Genomic DNA, 21,140 nt, shown 5'->3' on the forward strand with positions numbered 1-21,140 from the left:
GAAAGAAATCTAGCAGGGTTTTACAATCATAGTTTCACAAAGTAAACATTCTCACAGCTGCCAGAGCTGTTGTTGGTTGGTTGATCACATTGATTAGACAATCAGAATGAACAGTGAGATTTTGGGTGCTATGCTAATTTTGCTAAGACTAATTTCATGTTCATCCTTACCAGAAGGATTTTCATTTGTGTTGAAAAGAGAAACGTAGGTACAGAGAATACATTGGACTCAAATGTACATTGTTCTAGAGGTCACTGTTAAGTTGTAATGTTTTGTAGTTTACTCCATTGTCATTAGGATCCTTTATAAACTCTATTGTCATTCTCACTAGGATCCTTTATAAAGTGATGTCAAGTGCTTAAACGTGTGACTACAATCATACACATTCATTTAGCTCCAGACAGGAAAAGGGGGAGCTAGGTCATCAAGTCATATCACATTCATCTCAATCAGCTCACGCACACGAACATGCTCACGCACACGCACGCACACGCACGCACGCACACACGCACACACACACACACACACACACACACACACACACACACACACACACACACACACACACGCACACTGAAATGTAGAAGTGTTTTGGCTCACATTATAGTCTTACAACTGCAGTGTCAGTTAAAATGAAAAGGAACCAATAGATCATTGTGAGTAAAACCACTTCTGGATGACCGACAGCAGAAGGTCACTGTTTCTTGTTAATAATTGTCCATCTCAAGAGTCCTGGTTTAATAGTGTAGTAACCTGCATTACACTACGTATCTGAGAGGCGGTGTGTCTGAGGAGGTTCTGCAGTCAGCTATGACCCATGGATGATACACAATTAGGGCTTTCACACCGCCAAGGAACCGTTCACATTCACGTTCTGGAACCTCCGAACCTTGGTGCTGTCTGGCGAACCAGTCCGCGTTCATACCAGTGTAACCGGAACCATCCACGTCATCAACGCTGGGTGATGAAGGGCCGGGATAAACTAAGATAAAGAATAAACTCACAAGATGGCAGCTACTTCACTGGAAATTAGGATAATATCTTCCACTACAGTATCTGAAATAAACACTATTTTCTATTAAACAAAAACAAAAGATGTTCTCTTACTAACCAGCTGCTCCATTACTGGAATACAAATGGCTTACGAAGTTCACATTCGCGCGTGTGTGTGTTTGCTGAGCATGTGAGGAAGATAGAAAGAATGATGAAACGTTTGATAATTTAGATTAGATTACATTTTGTCTCCTTCCTTCTTGCTGGTCTTTGCAGCCTAGAATATGACACTCCCACTGACGACGTGACTGTTGTTCCCTCTTGAGAACCACTATTTTCTGGTTCCCACTGCAAACCAACTTTTCAGACTCCGAACCAATTTATTTTCGGTCGGAAGACGTCGTCCGATTCCAGACTTGGTTCGCAAATGCGAACCGGAACGGTTCCTTGGCGGTGTGAAAGCCCTAAATGAAATCTGCAGATGTCGTGCAACTTTCCAATCCTGTCTCATTGGGTCATTGAAGCCTAAACTGGCAGTGTGTGTCGCAGGGCTCAGAGTTGCCAGGTTGATGGTGGAGGATGAAACAGAAGCGGCGTGGGCCTCAGTGCTCAGAGACAGTTGCCAGGTTGGGCGTCACGGCCAGAGGGCTGCGAGGCTCTCCTACGATGTTGACACTGGAGACGGACCACACGTCATTCATCTCTGTCAGGGAGGCGGGGGGGGGGGGGGGGGGAGACCATCAGAGGTTAGAGAGGGTCACAAGGGTCATAAAGACAATCATTCTTTACACATAATGTAGTGATACATTTAAAGTGAGATGCATTTTTTTTTATAATAAAAGGGGTACATGTTAAACTGTGATTCCTTTCACAAACGTTTCTACCTTTCCAGATCCTGCCAGAATGTTGTCATTCTAGCTCACCTGTTCTGAACTTGCTGTAGTTGGTGTCCAGCGTGCTTTTGCTGCCTGAGCAGAACACCAGGCCTCGCTCTCGCCACCTGTCACCATAGCAACCATCCACATCACTACAGCAGGTGGCATCAGAAGTGAATACACTTCAAGTTCATCATTATTTATTATTGTTCAACAACAACAACAACAACAACAAGACACTTCACTCAGGAACATCACAAGCAACCTTAACCCTCCATGCCCTTTACTCCCCTTCTCTCTCTCTCTCTCTCTCTCTCTCTCTCTCTCTCTCTCTCTCTCTCTCTCACTCACCAATGGAACACGAAGGTGATGAGGATGAGGAGGAAGGACACTACATCTGTGAGGACCCACATACGACTGTACTCATCTGGAGTCTGAGAGAGAGAGAAAGACAACATATATTTTTAAAATCATATAATTATGGTTAGCATTATTACAACATACTGTATGTGTTTTTGATGATGATAATGCTGCTGCTGCTACTGCTGCTGCTGCTGCTGCTGATGATGATGATGATGATTGACGGGTATGCTTACCATGAGGAAGAGTGGGCGCTGCAGGTTCCTGAGGAGCTGTGGTGCGTTGGTGGTGACCGACTGAGCTCCTGCACACCAGGCCAGAGAGTAGAGCCACGGCTGGCTGATCACATACAGGTTGGTGCTGATGTTCACCGCTGCATACTCACTGAGGAGAGACAGGACACAGAGGCACATCGTGACGTTAGAATTATTAGGTTCTATCTCCATTTTTGGTCAAATTTTATTTTTTTACATAATCTGATCCATTAGGTGTTTATTAATGCCTGTGTGATGTTATATGTTAAATGTTGAAATTGTTTAGTTAGTAATTAATAAAATACAAAGGTTCCATCTCACAAAACATAATGGAATGTAAAAACTTTGACACTCAATATCTCTGAACTACCCTAAACGGAGATAGAACCTTATAATTCTAAGCTCACGACATGTCAGGAGGACACCTACACACTCTGACAAGCTCATACACAGTTACAGCCACTAAACTCACTCACTCACTCACTCACTCACACAAACATAACACACACAAACACATAATGCACACACACACAAACATAATACACACACACACAGGTGACAAGGCCTGGTGAAAAGGTCGGATGACCAAAAAGCTTGTTTCCCGTTTTTTTTGTTAATATTATGAATGTTTAAGTGTTGAAGAGCCCACTCAATATAAAAAAAAAACAGTTTTAGGATCACAAAATCATTTGTGAATTGGATTCACTGTATCGCGTCCCGTCCTGCTTCAGGCTACTGGGTCAGTGATACATGGCTTGTACACAAACGTACGTTTTAGGATGTGTTCAAAAGCCTGTGGACTGTGTGATCATCATTATGTGTAGTTATGTGTTTTTAACATGTTGATGTTCTATCAGCATGTTGTGATATGCTAAACATGCAGTGTGGATATGCGCAGGGAGTCTTTGACTTTATGAATGGTAAATGGACTGCAGTTATATAGCGTCTTTATCCAAAGCGCTTTACAGCGGCCTCTAATTCACCCATTCACACACCCATTCACACACCAATGGCGGCAAGCTACCATGCAAGGCGCCAGCCTGCTCACTGGGAGCAATTTGGGGTTCAGTGTCTTGACCAAGGACAGTTCGACATGTGGCCAGCTGGGGCTCGAACCGCCAATCTGCCAACCTTGCGATCATTAGACAGCGGCTCTACCTGCTGCGCCACAGCGGCTCTACTCCTGCAGTAAGGGCCGCACTTAGAGAGAGACTCTGCCTTCAAATCCGGCGACATAGCTAACAACAAGGAAGCCCGCTATGATCTCCGCAGAGCAATTAAGACAGCCAAACGGGAATATACTGAAAAGATAGGGTTGCAGCTGTACAGCAATGACTGACGCAGCATGTGCAATTTCAGACCTCAATGGGAGATCTAACTGCACAGCTAACGTAGCTGGCTCTCTCCCGGATGAGCTGAATAGCTTCTATGCCCATTTCGAGAGCAACAGCATCATCTTATCTGCGATATCATAATCTATAAAAAACTGAATATTTACCTTGCCCTATATGGGGGCTTTTTCACCAGACCATGTCATATATGGGGCATATCTATTTTCACACACACACACACACACACACACACACACACACACACTATTTTCAGCTGGTGCAAAACGGACGCAATCCAAACACAGGCATATATGCAATTATGTGCGCCGAATAATCTGGCCTTGAAAACACACCAACAGTGCCTCATCAACATTTACATCACATTTACATTTTTGCCATTTAGCCTTTATCCAAAGTGACTTACAACAAATACATTTAACTAAGTAAGTGAATCATCTATCCACCAGTCATAGCAGGAAAAAGTCATCTATGCTCGGGCCAGGGGCCATTGGCAGTCTTATGTTATATATATTAATGAATGAATGAATCTTTTATTTCGAACATGATTTAAAATAATAAAAGAACAAATAACTAATATGAAGAGTACAGGCCTATCAATGTTCGAAAGGGAGTATGATGAAGCCTAAGCTTATCCTGTCCTACCCCTATCCGACAGTAGAGAAACTGTACAGGGGGATGTAGAGGGGATGTAGTCTCAGGAGTGGTAGTGCCTGTGTTCACGCTAAGACTGTTTTTTAAGACATTAAAATATAGCCCAAATAAACACACACACACACACACACACACACACACACACAGACCTGATGAGCTCTGTGGACATGGAGCTGTAGTGCAGGTTGAGATGGACAATGTGGTTGTGCTGCAGCTCCTCCAGAGGGAGCAGGCTTCCTGACGTCTGCTGGAGAGCAGGGTCCTCCTCCTGGACCATTGCCCGAAAGTCTGGAGGCAGCCACAGTACCTGTCACACACACACACACACACACACACACACACACACACACACACACACACACACACACATTATCCTGAGACTGCTTAACATTGACTCCAACCTCAAACCTTCAACCATAAATCTAATTAAATTCCTGTGGATGATAAGCACTGGTTCAGCGTCAGCCTTCCAGGATAAAGTCATTTGCCTTGATCGTCGGTTGATAGCTGACAGACATAACAATAATCTATACGTCATCAGAATGAAAATGCCCTCCAAGCTTCCCTCCTCACCTGGTTGGAGTGGATGGAGGACTCATTCAGGACCTCCAGGGTGCGTGTGATCCAGGTGTCCCTGTAGGGGTGGCCCCGGGGGGGCCTGTACAGGTCAAAGATCACCAGTTTGCCCGTCTGGGCTGCCAGGTCCAGGAAGTTTCTGAGGGTGCACACGGACTGGTTCTGTGCCCGTGCCCGCTCCTCCACGCCCAGGGACCAGGCCGTGCCAAATGGGTCACGCTGAGAAGTGTGTGTGTGTGTGTGAGTGGGGGGGGGGAGGCGGGGCAGACCAGGGGAAGAGGGACAGCCAATATGTAATTCATGGCATAGTTCCACTGGGGATATGGACCTGTCATTACCTTCTGTATCTAACGTTGACAAGGGTATGCTGCTATGGTTTCCAGTTCCAAAGTAATACTATTATCTTCTTCTCAAAAACAAACAACTGCCATTTAGTTTAGTTTATTCCACCCTTATTGGTCACCCACACTGTTAAACCAGTTCCTATACAGACAAGCTTGCACACAACTGCAAGTACGTGTGTGCAAGCTTGTCTGTATACGAACTGGTTTAACGGTGTGGGTCATAGATTATGTAACACGGTCTGGGGAAAGGGGTAGCACGTCGGCAACCAATCAAAATGCCTTTTATTTTGAATCACGGAAATACATTTCAAGGTTGTTGAAAATCACAACACAAGCCAAAATACTGCAATCGGTGAGTAATCCCCACTGCTAGCTAGTTAACTATAACACTACTATACATTTTTACCAGAATCACAAAACAAGCTGTGTTAGTTGACTAGCGTGTGTGTCGTTAATTTTTATTCACTGAAATGTATTTACATTTTTCTAAATAAAAATCAGAACATTAAACTGGCTGCCGACTTGTTTACCCCTTTCACCAGTCCGTGTCACATAATGACTGTTAGGCCTGGACTACACGTATATGGATCTTTTTTTAAACGCACATTTTTTTGTACAATTGGGCCTCTCAACCATACGAACACGGCATTTTCACTCACATAAACGGAGATTTCACTAAACGGATAAAAAAGTGACGAAATAAAAAAATATCTGATTGAGTGGATCAGTGTGGTTATGTTTAACGGAGCTGGTGTTGATGCAATGACGTCAAGAGCAGGGGTGCCAGATGGGGATTGACAATTTACAGCCTAACCAGTCTATAACCTCTAAATCAAGTAGCCCATTCGGCGGTAACCCCCACCATCTGGCAACCCTGATCAAGAGTCAAGTGTTGAGCTGTTCACACATGCGCATTGAAGCAAAATGGTTGTCAACAGCAACAATGGCTCAACTTCAATGTCGGTCCACACAAAATAATAATTTTTAGCTTTCTTCTTGGTCGCCATAACTTGCTTTTCTGTCTGTTTTGTACTTTTCTTTTCTGTCTGTTTCAAAGAGTTGGTCTGTTTACGTTTTGAGTCATTGCCGCCGTTTGATTACGATTGACTGCGCATGCCCATAACGTTCTTCTACGGTATTTGACAGATCGTGTTCAGTTTTGGCTCTTCGTATGGACAGAGATATTTTTGTGGTGTGGACAGAGTTTTTTTTTTTAAACGAGGATGAAAATATCTGCTTAAAAAAATATCCATGTACGTGTAGTCCAGGCCTTAATAGCTGTTGGTTGGAGTGGAACTCTGCAGGACACCCTGTGGCTGCCTGAGGTACTGTACAGTCACTCACTGAGAGGAACCAAGCGCCGGCGTTGAGCATCTCCAGCTCCGCCCAGGTGAACATGGCTGCCGGAGTATCCGTCCGGTTGGGGAACACGTCCTGGACGTCGGTGGTCCGCCTCAGGGTGCGGTCGTGCATCAGGTAGGGCACCCCGTCGTAGCTATGGAAACAAGAGGACACAGCCCTGTCAGTTAGCCGTCGTGAACACTCTCTGTCACACAGGTGGTTGGGGACGTTATTCATCAGTTCAACCAATACTTATTGACGGAACTAATTAAGAACCAATTAAATCTGCTCATTAACAGTAACCAGTACTAAAGGGTAGAGTACTACTACTATATTATATTGTATTGTTGACTTGTTGTTGAGCAAGGAAAGGAAGGAAATCCCAAAGCATTTCACTGTGTCACTTCGCTGTATTTGATGAACGTGACATACAAATACAATTTGATTTGGTTTTGTTTTGATTTTGAGGGTCTGATGATTCATTGATGAAACGACCAGCCCTGCAATGTTGGGATGATGACTGGGACATGAAGCTGGTGAGGACGAACGCCAGGCAGAACTAACCTGATGGTGACGTCAGTCTCGAGACCCTCACCTCCGACCTCCACGGCCTTCTCAAAGGACATGAGGGTGTTCTCTGGTGCAAGCTGAGGGTTAACACACGCACACACGCACACACACACACACACACACACATACACAAGTACACACACACACACACACACACACACACACACACACACACACACACACAAACACACAGGCGCTATCAAAACAGGTAATCAATTACAGGGAGGACTCTGAAGCATCTTTTCTTTTTTTGGCTTTATGCTCAAAATGTTTGGATTTTAAATCAAACAATTACTATGAGTTGTTTGATTTCAAATCCAAACATTTGGAGTGTAGAGCCGGAAGAAGAAGAAAAATGCTTCACTGTCCCATTACATACGCACTGTACCTAGTAGGAAAACAGCTAGTGTCCAGTCAGACAGTGTGAGAAAAATGTCTTTAATGCAATAATCATGATATTATGTTCACTTGAGACTGTATAGCAAGGATGGTATGTGATTAAAGTTGTAGGTGTCTGATAAGGAAAAATAACTGTCTCTTACTCCCTTCCTTCCAAGACCAGTGTGACCTCACTCAGATAGGATTCATCTGTACCCACGTGATGTTGTGCAAGAACTGAATGTTGAAACTATAAGATGAACCAACCACATAGAGAGGTGGGCTTTGGACTTTGAAACCCTATGTAGACTGTAAAGAGACCCCTCTTGCAAGATTTAAATAAACACTCTAAATGATTGATTAAGCCTCAGCCTCCATTGGTTATTAATCAACTTAACAGACAGTGTTAAACGTTAGTTTCTCCGACCGGTTTAGTATGATCGATGAGAATTGGTTGGTTAATAGATGACATAGATGACAATTGGTTAATATGGATAGAAATGGAAAAAGTATGATCTTTGGGTGAACTATCCCTTTAAGCAAGTGATGCCCAGGTAATCCTCACCATGGGCGCCCCCCTGTGGCCGATGAGGGCTGGCGCTGGGCCCAGGGTGCCCTCCTCTTTGATGCAGGGGGAGTACATTCCCAGAGGCACCAGGTAGAGGGCACACAGGACAGCTAGGTACAGCCCCATGATGAGTGCCCTTCCAACTGCAACACGCTCGTGTGCGCACACGCACACACACACACACACACACACACAGACACAGACATAGACACAGACACAGACACACACGAACACACACACACGCAAACGCGCGCACACACACACACACACACACACACACACACACACACACACACACACATACACCGAATTATGAATATAAAATACAATGCTATTGATTTGGCTATCCCTTTCTGGGTCACACCTGAGTTCCAAAAGTCAAACAGGATCTTGGGGAAGCTTGGGGAATCTTCTGGTATCAACCAAACATACTACTGGAACTTGTCCAAATCAAACCAAACTACGGTAGTGATGACATGGAAATGATTCTGTCTTGTCCTATTCACCACTGTGTACTTATGTTGTGCTTATGTACTTGTCAAACAAAGCCGGCTCCAGTCACAAGCCTCACCTTTCCTGTTCATGCGGAAGAAATGCAAGGCTATAGGCCAAGACAGAAGAGTCATGGTCAGGACGCCACCCACGTGTAAATATGGTGCCGTCACCTGTTCAAAAAACAAACACCAGTAGATAAGAGAGGAGAAGGAGAGGGAGAGGCTAGAGATATAGGGATTCATAGATAGACAGACAGACAGACAGACAGACACACCTGGAAAGAGAGAAGGAGAGTGGTCCACTCTTTGCTCCATAGGTCTGACAGCACAGCTGTGGCCACGATGGAGAAGGCCAGAGTCACCAAGATCCCAATCTGTTAATATATACATAATATATAATCTGTTAATATATATATAATATAATATGTAATCTGTTTATTTATATATGTATATATATATAGATAGTATAATATAATATATCATCTGTTACAGTACCAGTCAAAAGAGTGAGGATAGCAGTATCTATCTAACTATATCTTTTAATATATAATATATAATCTGTTAATATATATATAATATAACATGTAATCTGTTTATATATATATATATATATGTATGTGTGTATATATATAGTATAATAGTATAATAGTATAATAGTATAATAGTATAATAGTATAATATAATATATCATCTGTTAGAGTACCAGTCCAAAGAGTGAGGATACAGTGAGGATAGCAGGCAACCATCACATGCTTCAACATCATCAGTCAGTCAGCCTGAGTGTCATCTTGTCCACATAAACCAAACAATGTAACCTTTGCACTACTGCTGTTTTCAGAAACTACCTTTGCACATTTATACATACCTCTTTTTTATATAGCCTCTAATTTATACATCTGTAGGCTATACACCATACTGTACACAGCTACCTTAACTGTACATATATTATTTATCTTACTTACTCTCTTACTCTCCTGTATATACCTCTGACTACCATAGTTGCCATACTGTACCTATCAATTATCACTATTATGTTTCACTATGTTTCACTTCTGGTTAGATGCTAAACTGCATTTCGTTGTCTGGTAGTTGTACTCTGCAATGACAATAAAGTTGAATCTAATCTAATCTAATCTAATAAGGAATGGGAGAATAGTGGCATAGCAGTGGAGGCAATAGAGGCTGGTGGAGGTAGATATCAGAGGACGGGCTCATTGTATTGCATGGAATGGAATGAGGAATGGTATCAATCACGTGTTCGATACCATTCCCTATTCCATTCCAAGCATTACAATTAGCCCGTCCTCCGATTTCTACCTCCACCAGCTTCCCCTGTGGTGGTAGGGTGTGTGCACATTACCTTGTGACCCCAATGTAAGTACAGCTTCTGGCCCTCAGACAGCAAACACACAGCCAGCAGCTGCAGGACAAAGACACCTTGTATCACAATCACCAGAGAGCTTCATCGGTTACATCAACCAAAATAAACTCACTGAGAGGCAATGAACTTGAAGAGCCACTTCAGCATTGACCCACAAAAAAAAGTTACTGTCTTTATCCATCCTCACGCTTGCATTTACATTTACATTTACATTGTTGGCATTTAGCAGACGCCTTTATCCAAAGCGACTTACAACAAATACATTTGTCTAAGTAAGTGAATCATCTGTCCTTTAACATTTACTAAATCCTAAATTTCGTTGTTTGGTACCTGTACTGTAGCAATGACAATAAAGTCCATTCATTCATTCATTCATTCATTCATTCATTTACAACATAAGCTACAGTATCTGATGATCACAAGATATTGTTGACTGATGCAAGACTGTAAACATTTGGGATAACCCCCCTTTTCACTATAGGAGAAACATCACTGGAGTACCGCCCCCCCCCCTTGGGGTCACTTGAATTGATCTGTTGTAGATGTGTGTCAGCCCTCCCAACCCCCCCTTAGTGAAGCCATAGCTTGACGTCCCCAACCCTAAACCTCACCAGCAACACAGTGACATAGGAGAAGAAGGCTGCAGCGATGACCAGCAACACAACAGACCAGGGAAACCAGAAGCCGAGATTCCCAAAGTTAAACCTGGAGGGAAGAAGAGAGAATAAAGGGGGAGAGAGAGAGAGAGAGAGAGAGAGAGAGAGAGAGAGAGAGAGAGAGAGAGAGAGAGAGAGAGAGAGAGAGAGAGCAAGTCATACATAGAAAGCAGCAGAGGCTGCAGGACTCACTCGTGAGACACTGTAATGTTATGCAGAAGAGGAGATCCTCTTGACAGGAACAACACTGAATTTCAATAGGATAATCCTGCTGCTGCCAATGCTGCTGCTGCTGTTGCTGCATTACAGCTACAGAGCTGTGGTTTGACCTTGTGTGTGTGTGTGTGTGTGTGTGTGTGTGTGTGTGCGTGTGTGTGTGCGTGTGCGTGTGCGTGTGTATGTGTGCGTGTGTATGTGTGTGTGTGTGTGTATATGTGGGTGTGTGTGTCTATATGTGTGTGTGTCTATATGTGTGTGTGTATGTGTGTGTGTGTATGTGTGTGTGTGTGTGTATGTGTGTGTGTGTGTGTGTGTGTCTATATGTGTGTGTGCGTGCATTTGTGTTTACGCTTAATTTACATCAGCTTATTTGCATGCTTGTGCATACTTACTATACTGGTTACTACAGTATGTGAGTGTGTCCTACCATACTTACTATTCGGTTGTTAAGTCTGACGTCAAACGTGATGTTTAGCAATTTCCGGGTCCAAACCAGAAATTCCCTGCACCAGAGTACCAGTGTACTACAGCGGTAGAATGACAGTTCAATCGTTTTTTTAGACTCGGATCTATTCATCTAGGCATGTCTGACCATGTGTCAATCCTTCTGATCCCAGCCTACACTCCCATGAGGAAAAGTGCTCCCATCACCACTGTCAGAACCTGGCCAACAGGGTCCGCTCCACTGCAGATCTGCCTGAATGACACCTCATGGCAGGAATATGAGCATGAGGACCTGGAACAGTTCACGTCGTCGGTTCTGAACCACATAGTGAACTGCACCAACTCAGCCACCGTGGACAAACGGGTCCGGGTCTACCCCAACACGAAGCCATGGATGACTGGGAAGGTCCAAAAACTGATCAAGGAGAGGGACAACGCCTTCGCAGGGAAGGGCACACTGCTGTACAGCACCACCAGGGCCAACCTAAAGCGCGGCATCCGGGAGGCTAAGGCAGACCACAGAGAGAAGATTGAGGAATGCTTCCTGAGCAACGACTCCAGGCGGGTGTGGCAGGGGGTTCAGCACATGACAAACTTCAGAGCCAACAGGCTCACAGCCGCGGAGGACGACCCCCTGCTGGCGGAAAAGCTGAACTCCTTCTACGCCCGGTTCGACGAGGGGCGAACGGAGGTAACCACAACACAAACACCACTCTCTCCAGCTCTCAGCAGCCTCACCCTCACAGAGTGAGACGCGTGCTGAAGGCGGTGGACCCCAGGAAAGCCTCAGGGCCGGATGGCGTCCTGGGACGGGTGCTGAGGGACTGCGCCGACCAGCTGGCCGGGGTTTTCACCAACATCTTCAACCAGTCCCTGTCCCAGGCCACCATCCCACCCTGCCTGAAAACCTCAACTATCATCCCAGTCCCGAAGAAAAGCACGGTGAGCTGCCTAAACGACTACCGCCCGGTGGCACTCACACCAATCATCATGAAGTGCTTCGAGAAACTAGTCCGGGCCCACATAGTCACACGCCTCCCGCCCAACCTGGATCCATACCAGTTCGCCTACAGAGCCCACAGGTCCACAGAGGACGCCATCGCGACGACTCTCCACTCCACTCTATCCCACCTGGAGAGGGGAAACAGCTACGCGAGACTGCTCTTTGTGGACTTCAGCTCTGCCTTCAACACCATCCTTCCGGACAGGCTAGTGACCAAACTACTAGACCTGGGACTATCACACTCTATATGTGCATGGATCAAGGACTTCCTGTCCGATCGCCCCCAGAGGGTGCGGGTGGGCTCCCACACCTCCACAGCCCTCAGACTCAGCACTGGGTCCCCCCAGGGCTGCGTGCTAAGCCCCATCCTCTACAACCTCTACACCTACGACTTCACCCCCGTCCACCCCAGCAACTCCATCGTAAAGTTTGCAGACGACACCACCGTGGTGGGCTGCATCTCGGGGGGGGACGAGGCGGCGTACAGGGATGAGGTAGAGCAGCTGAGCAAGCTGTGCAAGGTTAACAACCTGCTGCTGAACCAGTCAAAGACCCAGGAAATCATCGTGGACTTCAGGAGGAAAAAATCTGAGGTCCAGCCCCTGCTCATCGACGGAGGGAGCGTGGAGAGAGTCTCAACCCTCCGATTCCTGGGGGTGCACATACAGGATGACCTGTCCTGGAAGAACAACACAGCAGCCATCATCAAGAAGGCACAACAGCGGCTCTTCTTCCTGAGAGTCCTCAGGAAAGACCACATCGGACAGGAGATGCTGGTGGCCTTCTACCGCTGCGCAGTGGAGAGCATCCTCAGCTACTGCATCTGCAACTGGTTCTCCAGCTGCACAGCCGCAGAGAGGAATGCGCTACAGATCGGCCCAGAAGATCACCGGCGCCCCCCTCCCCTCTCTGGAAGAGCTGTACAACACACGCTGCCTCAGGAAGGCCTCCAAGATCTCCAGAGACCCATCCCACCCTGGGTACGAACACTTTGCTCGGCTGCCCTCGAACAGGCGGTTCAGGACCATGTTCGCAAGGACAAACAGACTGAAGCTCAGCTTCTACCCCAGGGCCATTCAGGCCCTGAACACAGCAAAGACCTAGGTTCTGGGCCCTGGACAGTCTGGACGGATTGATGGCAGCTGCTGGATTGAAATCAGGTGTAGTGCTGAGGCACAAATGTGTACATTTCAAGCCTGCAAACTGCGACACTTTAAATGAATGTGCAATAACACTATGTGCAATATGACAACCCTAGGGTACATAAGGTTCAGAGAATAGGAAATGTTAGAATAGGTATAGCATAGCATAGAGTACAGCACAGTGTTTTATTTGTATAGTATAGTATAGTGGATAGTGTACATAGCCTTTATTTATGTAAACCAGCTCCTTTCCCTTCTTGTTTTTTTCTTTTTTTTCTTTCCTAGCACCAGGGGAGCCCCCCCTCCCAAATGTCGTTGTTTGGTACCTGTACTATATCAATGACAATAAAGACCATTCATTCATTCATTCATACAACAAGGCACTTTCCCGTTTTTCCCATATTTGTCAGCGTCTTTGAGCCTCGGAAAAGCGCTATATAAATATAATTTATTATTATTATTACTGATGCATTTCGAAGACAGCACCTCAGCCAACTTTGGACCCGGAAACACGTCACGACTTAACAACCAAATACTGGTACTACAGTGTGTGAGCGTGTCCTACCATACTTACTATACTGGTACTACAATGTGTGAGTGTGTCCTACCATACTTACTATACTGGTACTACAGTGTGTGAGTGTGTCCTACCATACTTACTATACTGGTACTACAGTGTGTGAACCTGTCCTACCATACCTACCAGTCAAAATCATTGTAGTCATTCTGAGCTTCACTCCAGAAGTAGAGAAACACCAATGTGAGGCAAAACGTCACAATGAGGAGAACAAAGCTGGCACACTCGAACTGCAGGGGAGAGAAAATACAGACAGACACACACACATACACACACACACACACACACACACACACACACACACACACACACACACACACACACAGACACACACACACACACACACACACACACACACACACACACACGACTGTATTATTGCCCAACAACATTACAGCAGCAGCTGAAGGAATGAACTTTGGACTAAGGAGACTAAGGAGAGAGAGGAATGCAGAGGAAAAGCTCCTTATATGGTTAAACCATGACTGATGACGTAAGACATCAGAAAAGGCACACAAAAAAAGAGAGAGAAAGAGACACCGTGTGTGTGTGTGTCTGTGTGTGTGTGTGTGTGTGTGTGTGTGTGTGTGTGTGTGTGTCTGTGTGAGAATAAGTGTGTGTCTGAGTGCCTCTAACCTTGTTGCAGCAGCACTCTCCAGGCTGGGTGCGGGTCCTCTGGTAGCGTCTCCACTGGCAGCCATACAGACCAGCCAGACAGGACACAAAGGGCTGGTGCTCGTAGCGCTGGAGCAGCCTCCGACGGACCACCCGCAGCTTCCCCAGCTTCAGCTTGGACAGAGTGGTCGGGGAGGGGGCCATGGCTAACACGCGTACATCCACCTTACATCCACCTCACACACCTTACGCATGCCACAACATCTCACCCAAACAGAGAGGAGGGGAGCAGCCAGGACGGTCAGGGCCTGTGAGGAAGGAGAGGAGAGTGGTGTTAAATATAGAGGTAATGAAGGAGGATAGGCAAGGATATTCAAGCCTCACCCTGACCACATCATAGACTTCTATGGGTGTGATTGCAGTAGGTGAAAGTCTCATGATAAGACAATTATTGTCACAATGCCTTCGTTCGGGAGGGCAGGATGACTGATGCAATCAGGGTTGTGAGTCTATTCACTCTGTCCTCAAGGGACACTGACTTCTGTGTGTCCAGGTCTTGATCATCGTTGTAAACATCCTCTTTGATCTTACCGCCAAATCATCAATGACACATTTATGTAAACAGTGAGACTTGAAAACTCCACAGGATTACTCAAAACAAAACATTTAATATGCTACTATTTTCGTCCTCACGCGCGTTTTTTTTTTTTTTTTTTTACCGTTATCTTACACATTTCTATTGTGAAAATGGTTATGCTGAATATTATATCAGCTCTCGGTAGAAAACTGGCAGCCTTCCCGGCAGCATAACGCTTTTAGTTTACAGGCGCGGATATTTCCTCTGGGACTATAATGTTATGTTATCTTATCAACTAGCCTGAAAAACAACACTGACGAAACATACGCATACATCCCAACAAAACAGACCCAGCTATTCAGGCGACGAGCCTGATATGACAATGTTTGGAGTGGACCAGATAGAGCTCGAGAGCTCTGTGATATATCGCTATCAGAATGAATGCACAGTATTGACTAGAACGAATGATTTCAAATCCTTTATCCGGTATTGTCTAATTACCGTACCTCAGCGATGGACTCCGTTTTATTCCCCCAGGTCCTTGCGGTCACTCCCGGGGAAGCCGCAGTGCGTAGTTCCTCTTCGCGGTAATGCTCTCCAGGCAGGTAAAGGATACCCTAACACCTGTTGCCAATAGTGATAGGCTTACGTTTACATTAACCGATTCCGTTCCTCCTTTTCTTCTACACTGCAATGACCTGATGATCGTTCGTGATGAAGGCTATATTGCAATGTGTTTCCAATTTGTCAGATTATCAGTAGATGGAGTAGCTATTCTCTTCACAGAACAGACAGTAATGTTACTGTTAGCTGAGAAAATTAGTGCGAGAAATATTTGTCATCCAAAAGAGGGTCGTCCGAGGGTAAGAATTTGTAGCCTATTTGGGTGTGTGCGTGCGTGTGTCTGGGAGGCGGGGGTTGGAATGAAGCTGTAATCGAGTTTTTTGGTCTTACGTAAGGATTTCAGCTGCAAAGTTACATATTTACTGTGACATGTTAACCAACTTTCAAAATGAGGGGCCCTATGGCGTAATTAAAAATGTGCAACATTGGCGGGGTGGGGGGTGGCGACATCTGTTAAAGGAGCGCTCTATGCGTCCAAATGGTGTCCAACTGGTGCCCTGCACTATAAACCAACTTCCAGTGCGACGATCAGGGCCGGCCATAGGACTTGTGTGGCCCTAAACAAGATTTCTTATGTGCCCCCCTCCCACAGATGAACATACACACACACACACACACACACACACACACACACACACACACACACACTCAACACAGACACACACTAAATAAATAAAATAACATATACAGTGGCTATAGAAAGTCAACACACCCCTTCACTTTTTCCACATTTTGTTGTGTTATAGACTATAGAGTTATTTGGTCACAATCAAAACCGCCATGTTTGGAGAAAAGCCAACACTGCATACCAAGAGAAGAACCTCCTCCCAACAGTGAAGCATGGTGGTGGAAATGTGGAGATCTGGGGCAGCTTTCTGCCTCCGGCCCTGGACGACTCCATAATATGAACACAGGGAAACATGAATTCTCATGCCTATCAACAAATTATTGATCAGAATCTCTTGCCATCAGTCAGGGAGTTGAAGCTAGGCCAAAAATGGGTTCTGCAACAAGACAACGACCCAAAGCATACCAGCAAAACTACCAAGGAAGGAACGGCTTCAAAGAAAGAGGATTCGTACTCTGGATTGGCCTCGTCAAAGTCAAAGGACCTCAGTCCAATAGAAATGTTGTTGGTAGACCTGAAGCGGGCGGTACATGCCAGATGTCCCTCTAACCAGTGGTGTAGTCTAGGTGATACGCAGGACTACGCCGTATACCCACTAGGAAAGGCCAAGGATTTGCGTATACCCACTTAAAAATGTGCGAGGATACGTAACAGCGTTTTGTGACAGAACTTTCACTTTCATTCATAAAATTCACCCCGTCTGTGTTACGAAGCACTTGACTTCGAACTTTCTGACATGTTTGTTATCACATAACCAGTCTGACATGTTTGTTATAGCATAACCAGTCTGACATGTTTGTTATCGCATAACCAGTCGTTCAGAATGCCAGTCTCAGTATTTCATAAGCAGTCGTTCAGAATGCTAGTCTCAGTATTTCATAAGCAGTCGTTCAGAATGCTAGTCTCAGTATTTCATAAGCAGTCGTTCAGAATGCTAGTCTCAGTATTTCATAACCAGTCGTTCAGAATGCTCTCAGTATTTCATAAGCAGTCGTTCAGAAGGCTAGTCTCAGTATTTCATAACCAGTCGTTCAGAATGCTAGTCTCAGTATTTCATAACCAGTCGTTCAGAATGCTAGTCTCAGTATTTCATAACCAGTCGTTCAGAATGCTAGTCTCAGTATTTCATAACCAGTCGTTCAGAATGCTAGTCTCAGTATTTCATAACCAGTCGTTCAGAATGCTAGTCTCAGTATTTCATAACCAGTCGTTCAGAATGCTAGTCTCAGTATTTCATAACCAGTCGTTCAGAAGGCTAGTCTCAGTATTTCATAACCAGTCGTTCAGAAGGCTAGTCTCAGTATTTCATAACCAGTCGTTCAGAAGGCTAGTCTCAGTATTTCATAACCAGTCGTTCAGAAGGCTAGTCTCAGTATTTCATAACCAGTCGTTCAGAAAGCTAGTCTCAGTATTTCATAAGCAGTCGTTCAGAAGGCTAGTCTCAGTATTTCATAACCAGTCGTTCAGAAGGCTAGTCTCAGTATTTCATAACCAGTCGTTCAGAAGGCTAGTCTCAGTATTTCATAACCAGTCGTTCAGAATGCTAGTCTCAGTATTTCATAACCAGTCATTCAGAATGCTAGTCTCAGTATTTCATAACCAGTCGTTCAAAGTAAGAAAGTTGGTTAAAATTAGTCGTTATTATCGTGACTAGAAAGTGTCTGACTATAGTTCCATAGTGTAAATAGTGTCAAAGAACTAGCAAGCTAGCTAGCTCAGAGGTGATTAGATGAGCTAGTCTGCTTGCACACATGCCAGCTAAAGAGCTAACTGGATGCACTTTATTATTTTACTTAAAGTAGATATACAATCTTTCTTATTCTGCTAGAATTGGGCTTTATGGTAATACCATAATGGCATATTTACAGTACATGGACAGTGGATTGAAGCATTGGAACAAACCCTCACTCATTGGAAATGTCTGTTTTTTGTAGTTGGACATACGATTTTCTTACAGGTGAGAGAGTAAGTAAAGACAGTATCTGACTGCATTGCCCACAGCAACCCAATATTCAATTAGAATGATGTTATGATTTTATATGAATTCAATGTATACCTCTTATTAAATTATAAATACTCTGGTTGTTATGTTTGCCTTTTGGTTGACAGCAAAAGAGGGAGAGAGGAGGATAGAGAGGGAGAGAAGGAGAGAGAGCAGGATGGTGTCGGCACACCAGAGAGAGAGAGCGCAAGAACCAGGTGAGAAAGTGGACATGTAGTCAAGACCACATAAGTAGCCTTGAGAACCGATGGTTCTCGAGCCTAACGGCCCTTAGGGGGCAGGAGCCTATCTCCTGTTTCTGTAGCGTGAGGCGGCTTGATGTACAAGTACCCCCAAGGCAGCAAACACCGGTGTAGATGCATACTGTATGCATAAGTGAGTGTGGTGGTGCTTATGGGGTGTCGCTACGGGACGGGTGTCACTCTGACTGGGAGGGCAAAATCACAGTATACCCACTAGAAAAAACTAGACTACACCACTGCCTCTAACCTCCCTCAACTGGCTGAGTTCTGAAGGAGGAGTGGGCAGAAATCCAGCAGACAAATTTGAGAGTCTGGTCAGTGGTTACAGAGTCTGGTCAGTGGTTACAGAAGACGTTTGGTTGAAGTAATGGCTGCAAAACGAGCCACTAACTAAAAGGGTTCACATACTTTTGCACATGTCACATTTTCTGTTTTTGTGAGATAAACCACTTTTGTTGAATTAATAATGATAATGCATATATTTTTGGTTTGTGTCCATTATTTGGAAAGTCCGCTTTACAAATGTGTGTTTGATATATATTTAATAAGGTTATTGAAAAAATATTTACACAAATAATGACCATGTCTGGATGGTTTACAAACCTTCAAACATCACTGTATATAGTCTACAGAAAGAAAGACATTTCAGAGATGAATATGGCATATTTACACAATATTTCTGTGGGGAGCATGGCGTGTTCTGGCCTGCAGAGGGAGCCAGACTGTCGTTTGGAGGGGGTTAATGAGCTGATTACGGACAGGTGTCAGTGATCAGACTCGTTATCCCACTGGTCTATTTAACCTGTGTGTGTTTGTTCCCTCGGGAGAGTGAAGGAGACGGAGAGTGACTGCCACACACAGAAGGAGAGAGAGAGAGAGAGAGAGAGAGAGAGAGTCTGCTCAAAGCGAGGACAACCGATCCCGAAAGGGGGCGGAGTGAGCGCGGAGCAGACAGCCAAGTCCCGAAAGGGGAATCAGCTGGGTGTGACGCGCTGGAGCAGCGCACACCAGCATTCAGTGACAGAACTCCATTCTCGCAACCTCTCCCCAGCACGTCGATGACGTGGCTGGGCTGTGTTATTGAATAAATACGTGCTTGTTACACCGTTCCTCTGTGTCGACCTCCCTCTGTGCCTAGAGACCTTTACATCTGGCACCCAACGTGGGGCACAGCGAGGGGGTCGGCACACGCACCCAAGAGGATGACAGATGCACTAGTCCAGGTGGTGGCGCACCTGGCCCGTATACAGCAAGACCAGACGAACAGCTTCACGGAGCTGAGGCGGGGACAGGCCGAGGAGCGGGCCAGGTTCCGCGAGCTGCTCAACCGGACCGAACCAGCCGCGGGGGGTCCCCGGGTCCGGCCCCGGAGGCCTTCCTCGCCACCTTCGAGGGGCTGGCCAGGACGGCGGGGTGGCCGGAGCCGATATGGGCGTCCCAGCTGCTGCCCCTCCTCACCGGGGAAGCCCAGCTCGCGGCGCACGGGCTCCCGGCGGCCGCCCAAGCCGACTGCACCATCGTGGCCGAGGCGATCCGGGACCGGCTGGGGCTCAGCCCAGAGGAACATTGCCGCCGGTTCCGCGCCTTGGCCTTCCCGGAGGGCGGCCGCCCCTCCCTGTACGCCCAGCAGCTGCGGGACCAGGCCCGGCGGTGGCTGAACCCGGAGGTGAGGTCGGGGGCGGAGGGGGTGGAGGCGCTGGCGCTGGAGCGCTTTATTGAGGGCCTGCCGGCGCGCACCTCCGCCTGGGTCTCGTGTCATCGACCCAGCGACCTCGCCTCCGCGGTGATCCTCGCCGACAACCACCTGCCCCGACTGCTGGCTCCAGCCTCGGGCCCAGCCCCGGGCCCAGCCCCGGTCCCGCGCCCTACCCCGGCTCCGCGCCGATGGGCCAGCGAGGCGCGGCCTGGGGTACGGCCTGGGGTGGAGCCGCGGCAGGAGCCACCAACGCCTGCCCCGAGGACGGGGTTGGCCACCGGGGAAAGGGACGCACACAGGGGGCCAACCTCCACCCCACAGACGGCCCCACGAACGGTAGAGGAGGGATGCTGGCGATGCGGACAGCCTGGCCACCTCCGTCGGGACTGCCCCGTGATGGAGGTGGGCCAGGTAGTCCGCGTCGTCGGCGGTCCGACCCCTCCCCCGTGTCCCGGGACAGGCGTTTCGCATCCCAGTAAGGGTACAGCGCGAGACGCATCAGGCGCTGTTGGAGTCTGGTTGCTTCCAGACCATGATCCACCAGCGCCTGGTTCGACCCGGGGCATTGTTAGAGGCAT

The 21,140-nt window shown here is 46.5% G+C and overlaps 2 protein-coding genes across 2 annotated transcripts in view; one reads left to right on the forward strand and one right to left on the reverse strand.

The window, feature by feature from the left end:
• Window positions 1-21,140, forward strand: part of LOC308156565 (unconventional myosin-VIIa-like) — a gene marked incomplete at both ends in the record, with an annotated part of 292,311 nt that overhangs the window by 51,631 nt on the left and 219,540 nt on the right. The window lies entirely within an intron of this gene.
• Window positions 1,451-14,997, reverse strand: LOC308156568 (glycerophosphodiester phosphodiesterase domain-containing protein 5-like; the record flags this gene model as incomplete). The annotated part of the gene is made up of 15 exons (XM_080529940.1): window positions 1,451-1,696; window positions 1,917-1,993; window positions 2,220-2,302; window positions 2,465-2,612; window positions 4,635-4,792; window positions 5,059-5,280; window positions 6,750-6,900; window positions 7,311-7,393; window positions 8,260-8,405; window positions 8,834-8,927; window positions 9,032-9,130; window positions 10,117-10,176; window positions 10,749-10,842; window positions 14,305-14,408; window positions 14,815-14,997. 15 exons carry the CDS (start codon window positions 14,995-14,997, stop codon window positions 1,596-1,598), a joined length of 1,803 nt encoding a protein of 600 aa, XP_080386066.1. The 3' UTR covers window positions 1,451-1,595.

The sequence above is a fragment of the Nansenia antarctica genome (assembly GCF_963989245.1).
Source record: "Nansenia antarctica genome assembly, chromosome: 4".
NCBI classification, from domain to species: domain Eukaryota; kingdom Metazoa; phylum Chordata; class Actinopteri; order Argentiniformes; family Microstomatidae; genus Nansenia; species Nansenia antarctica.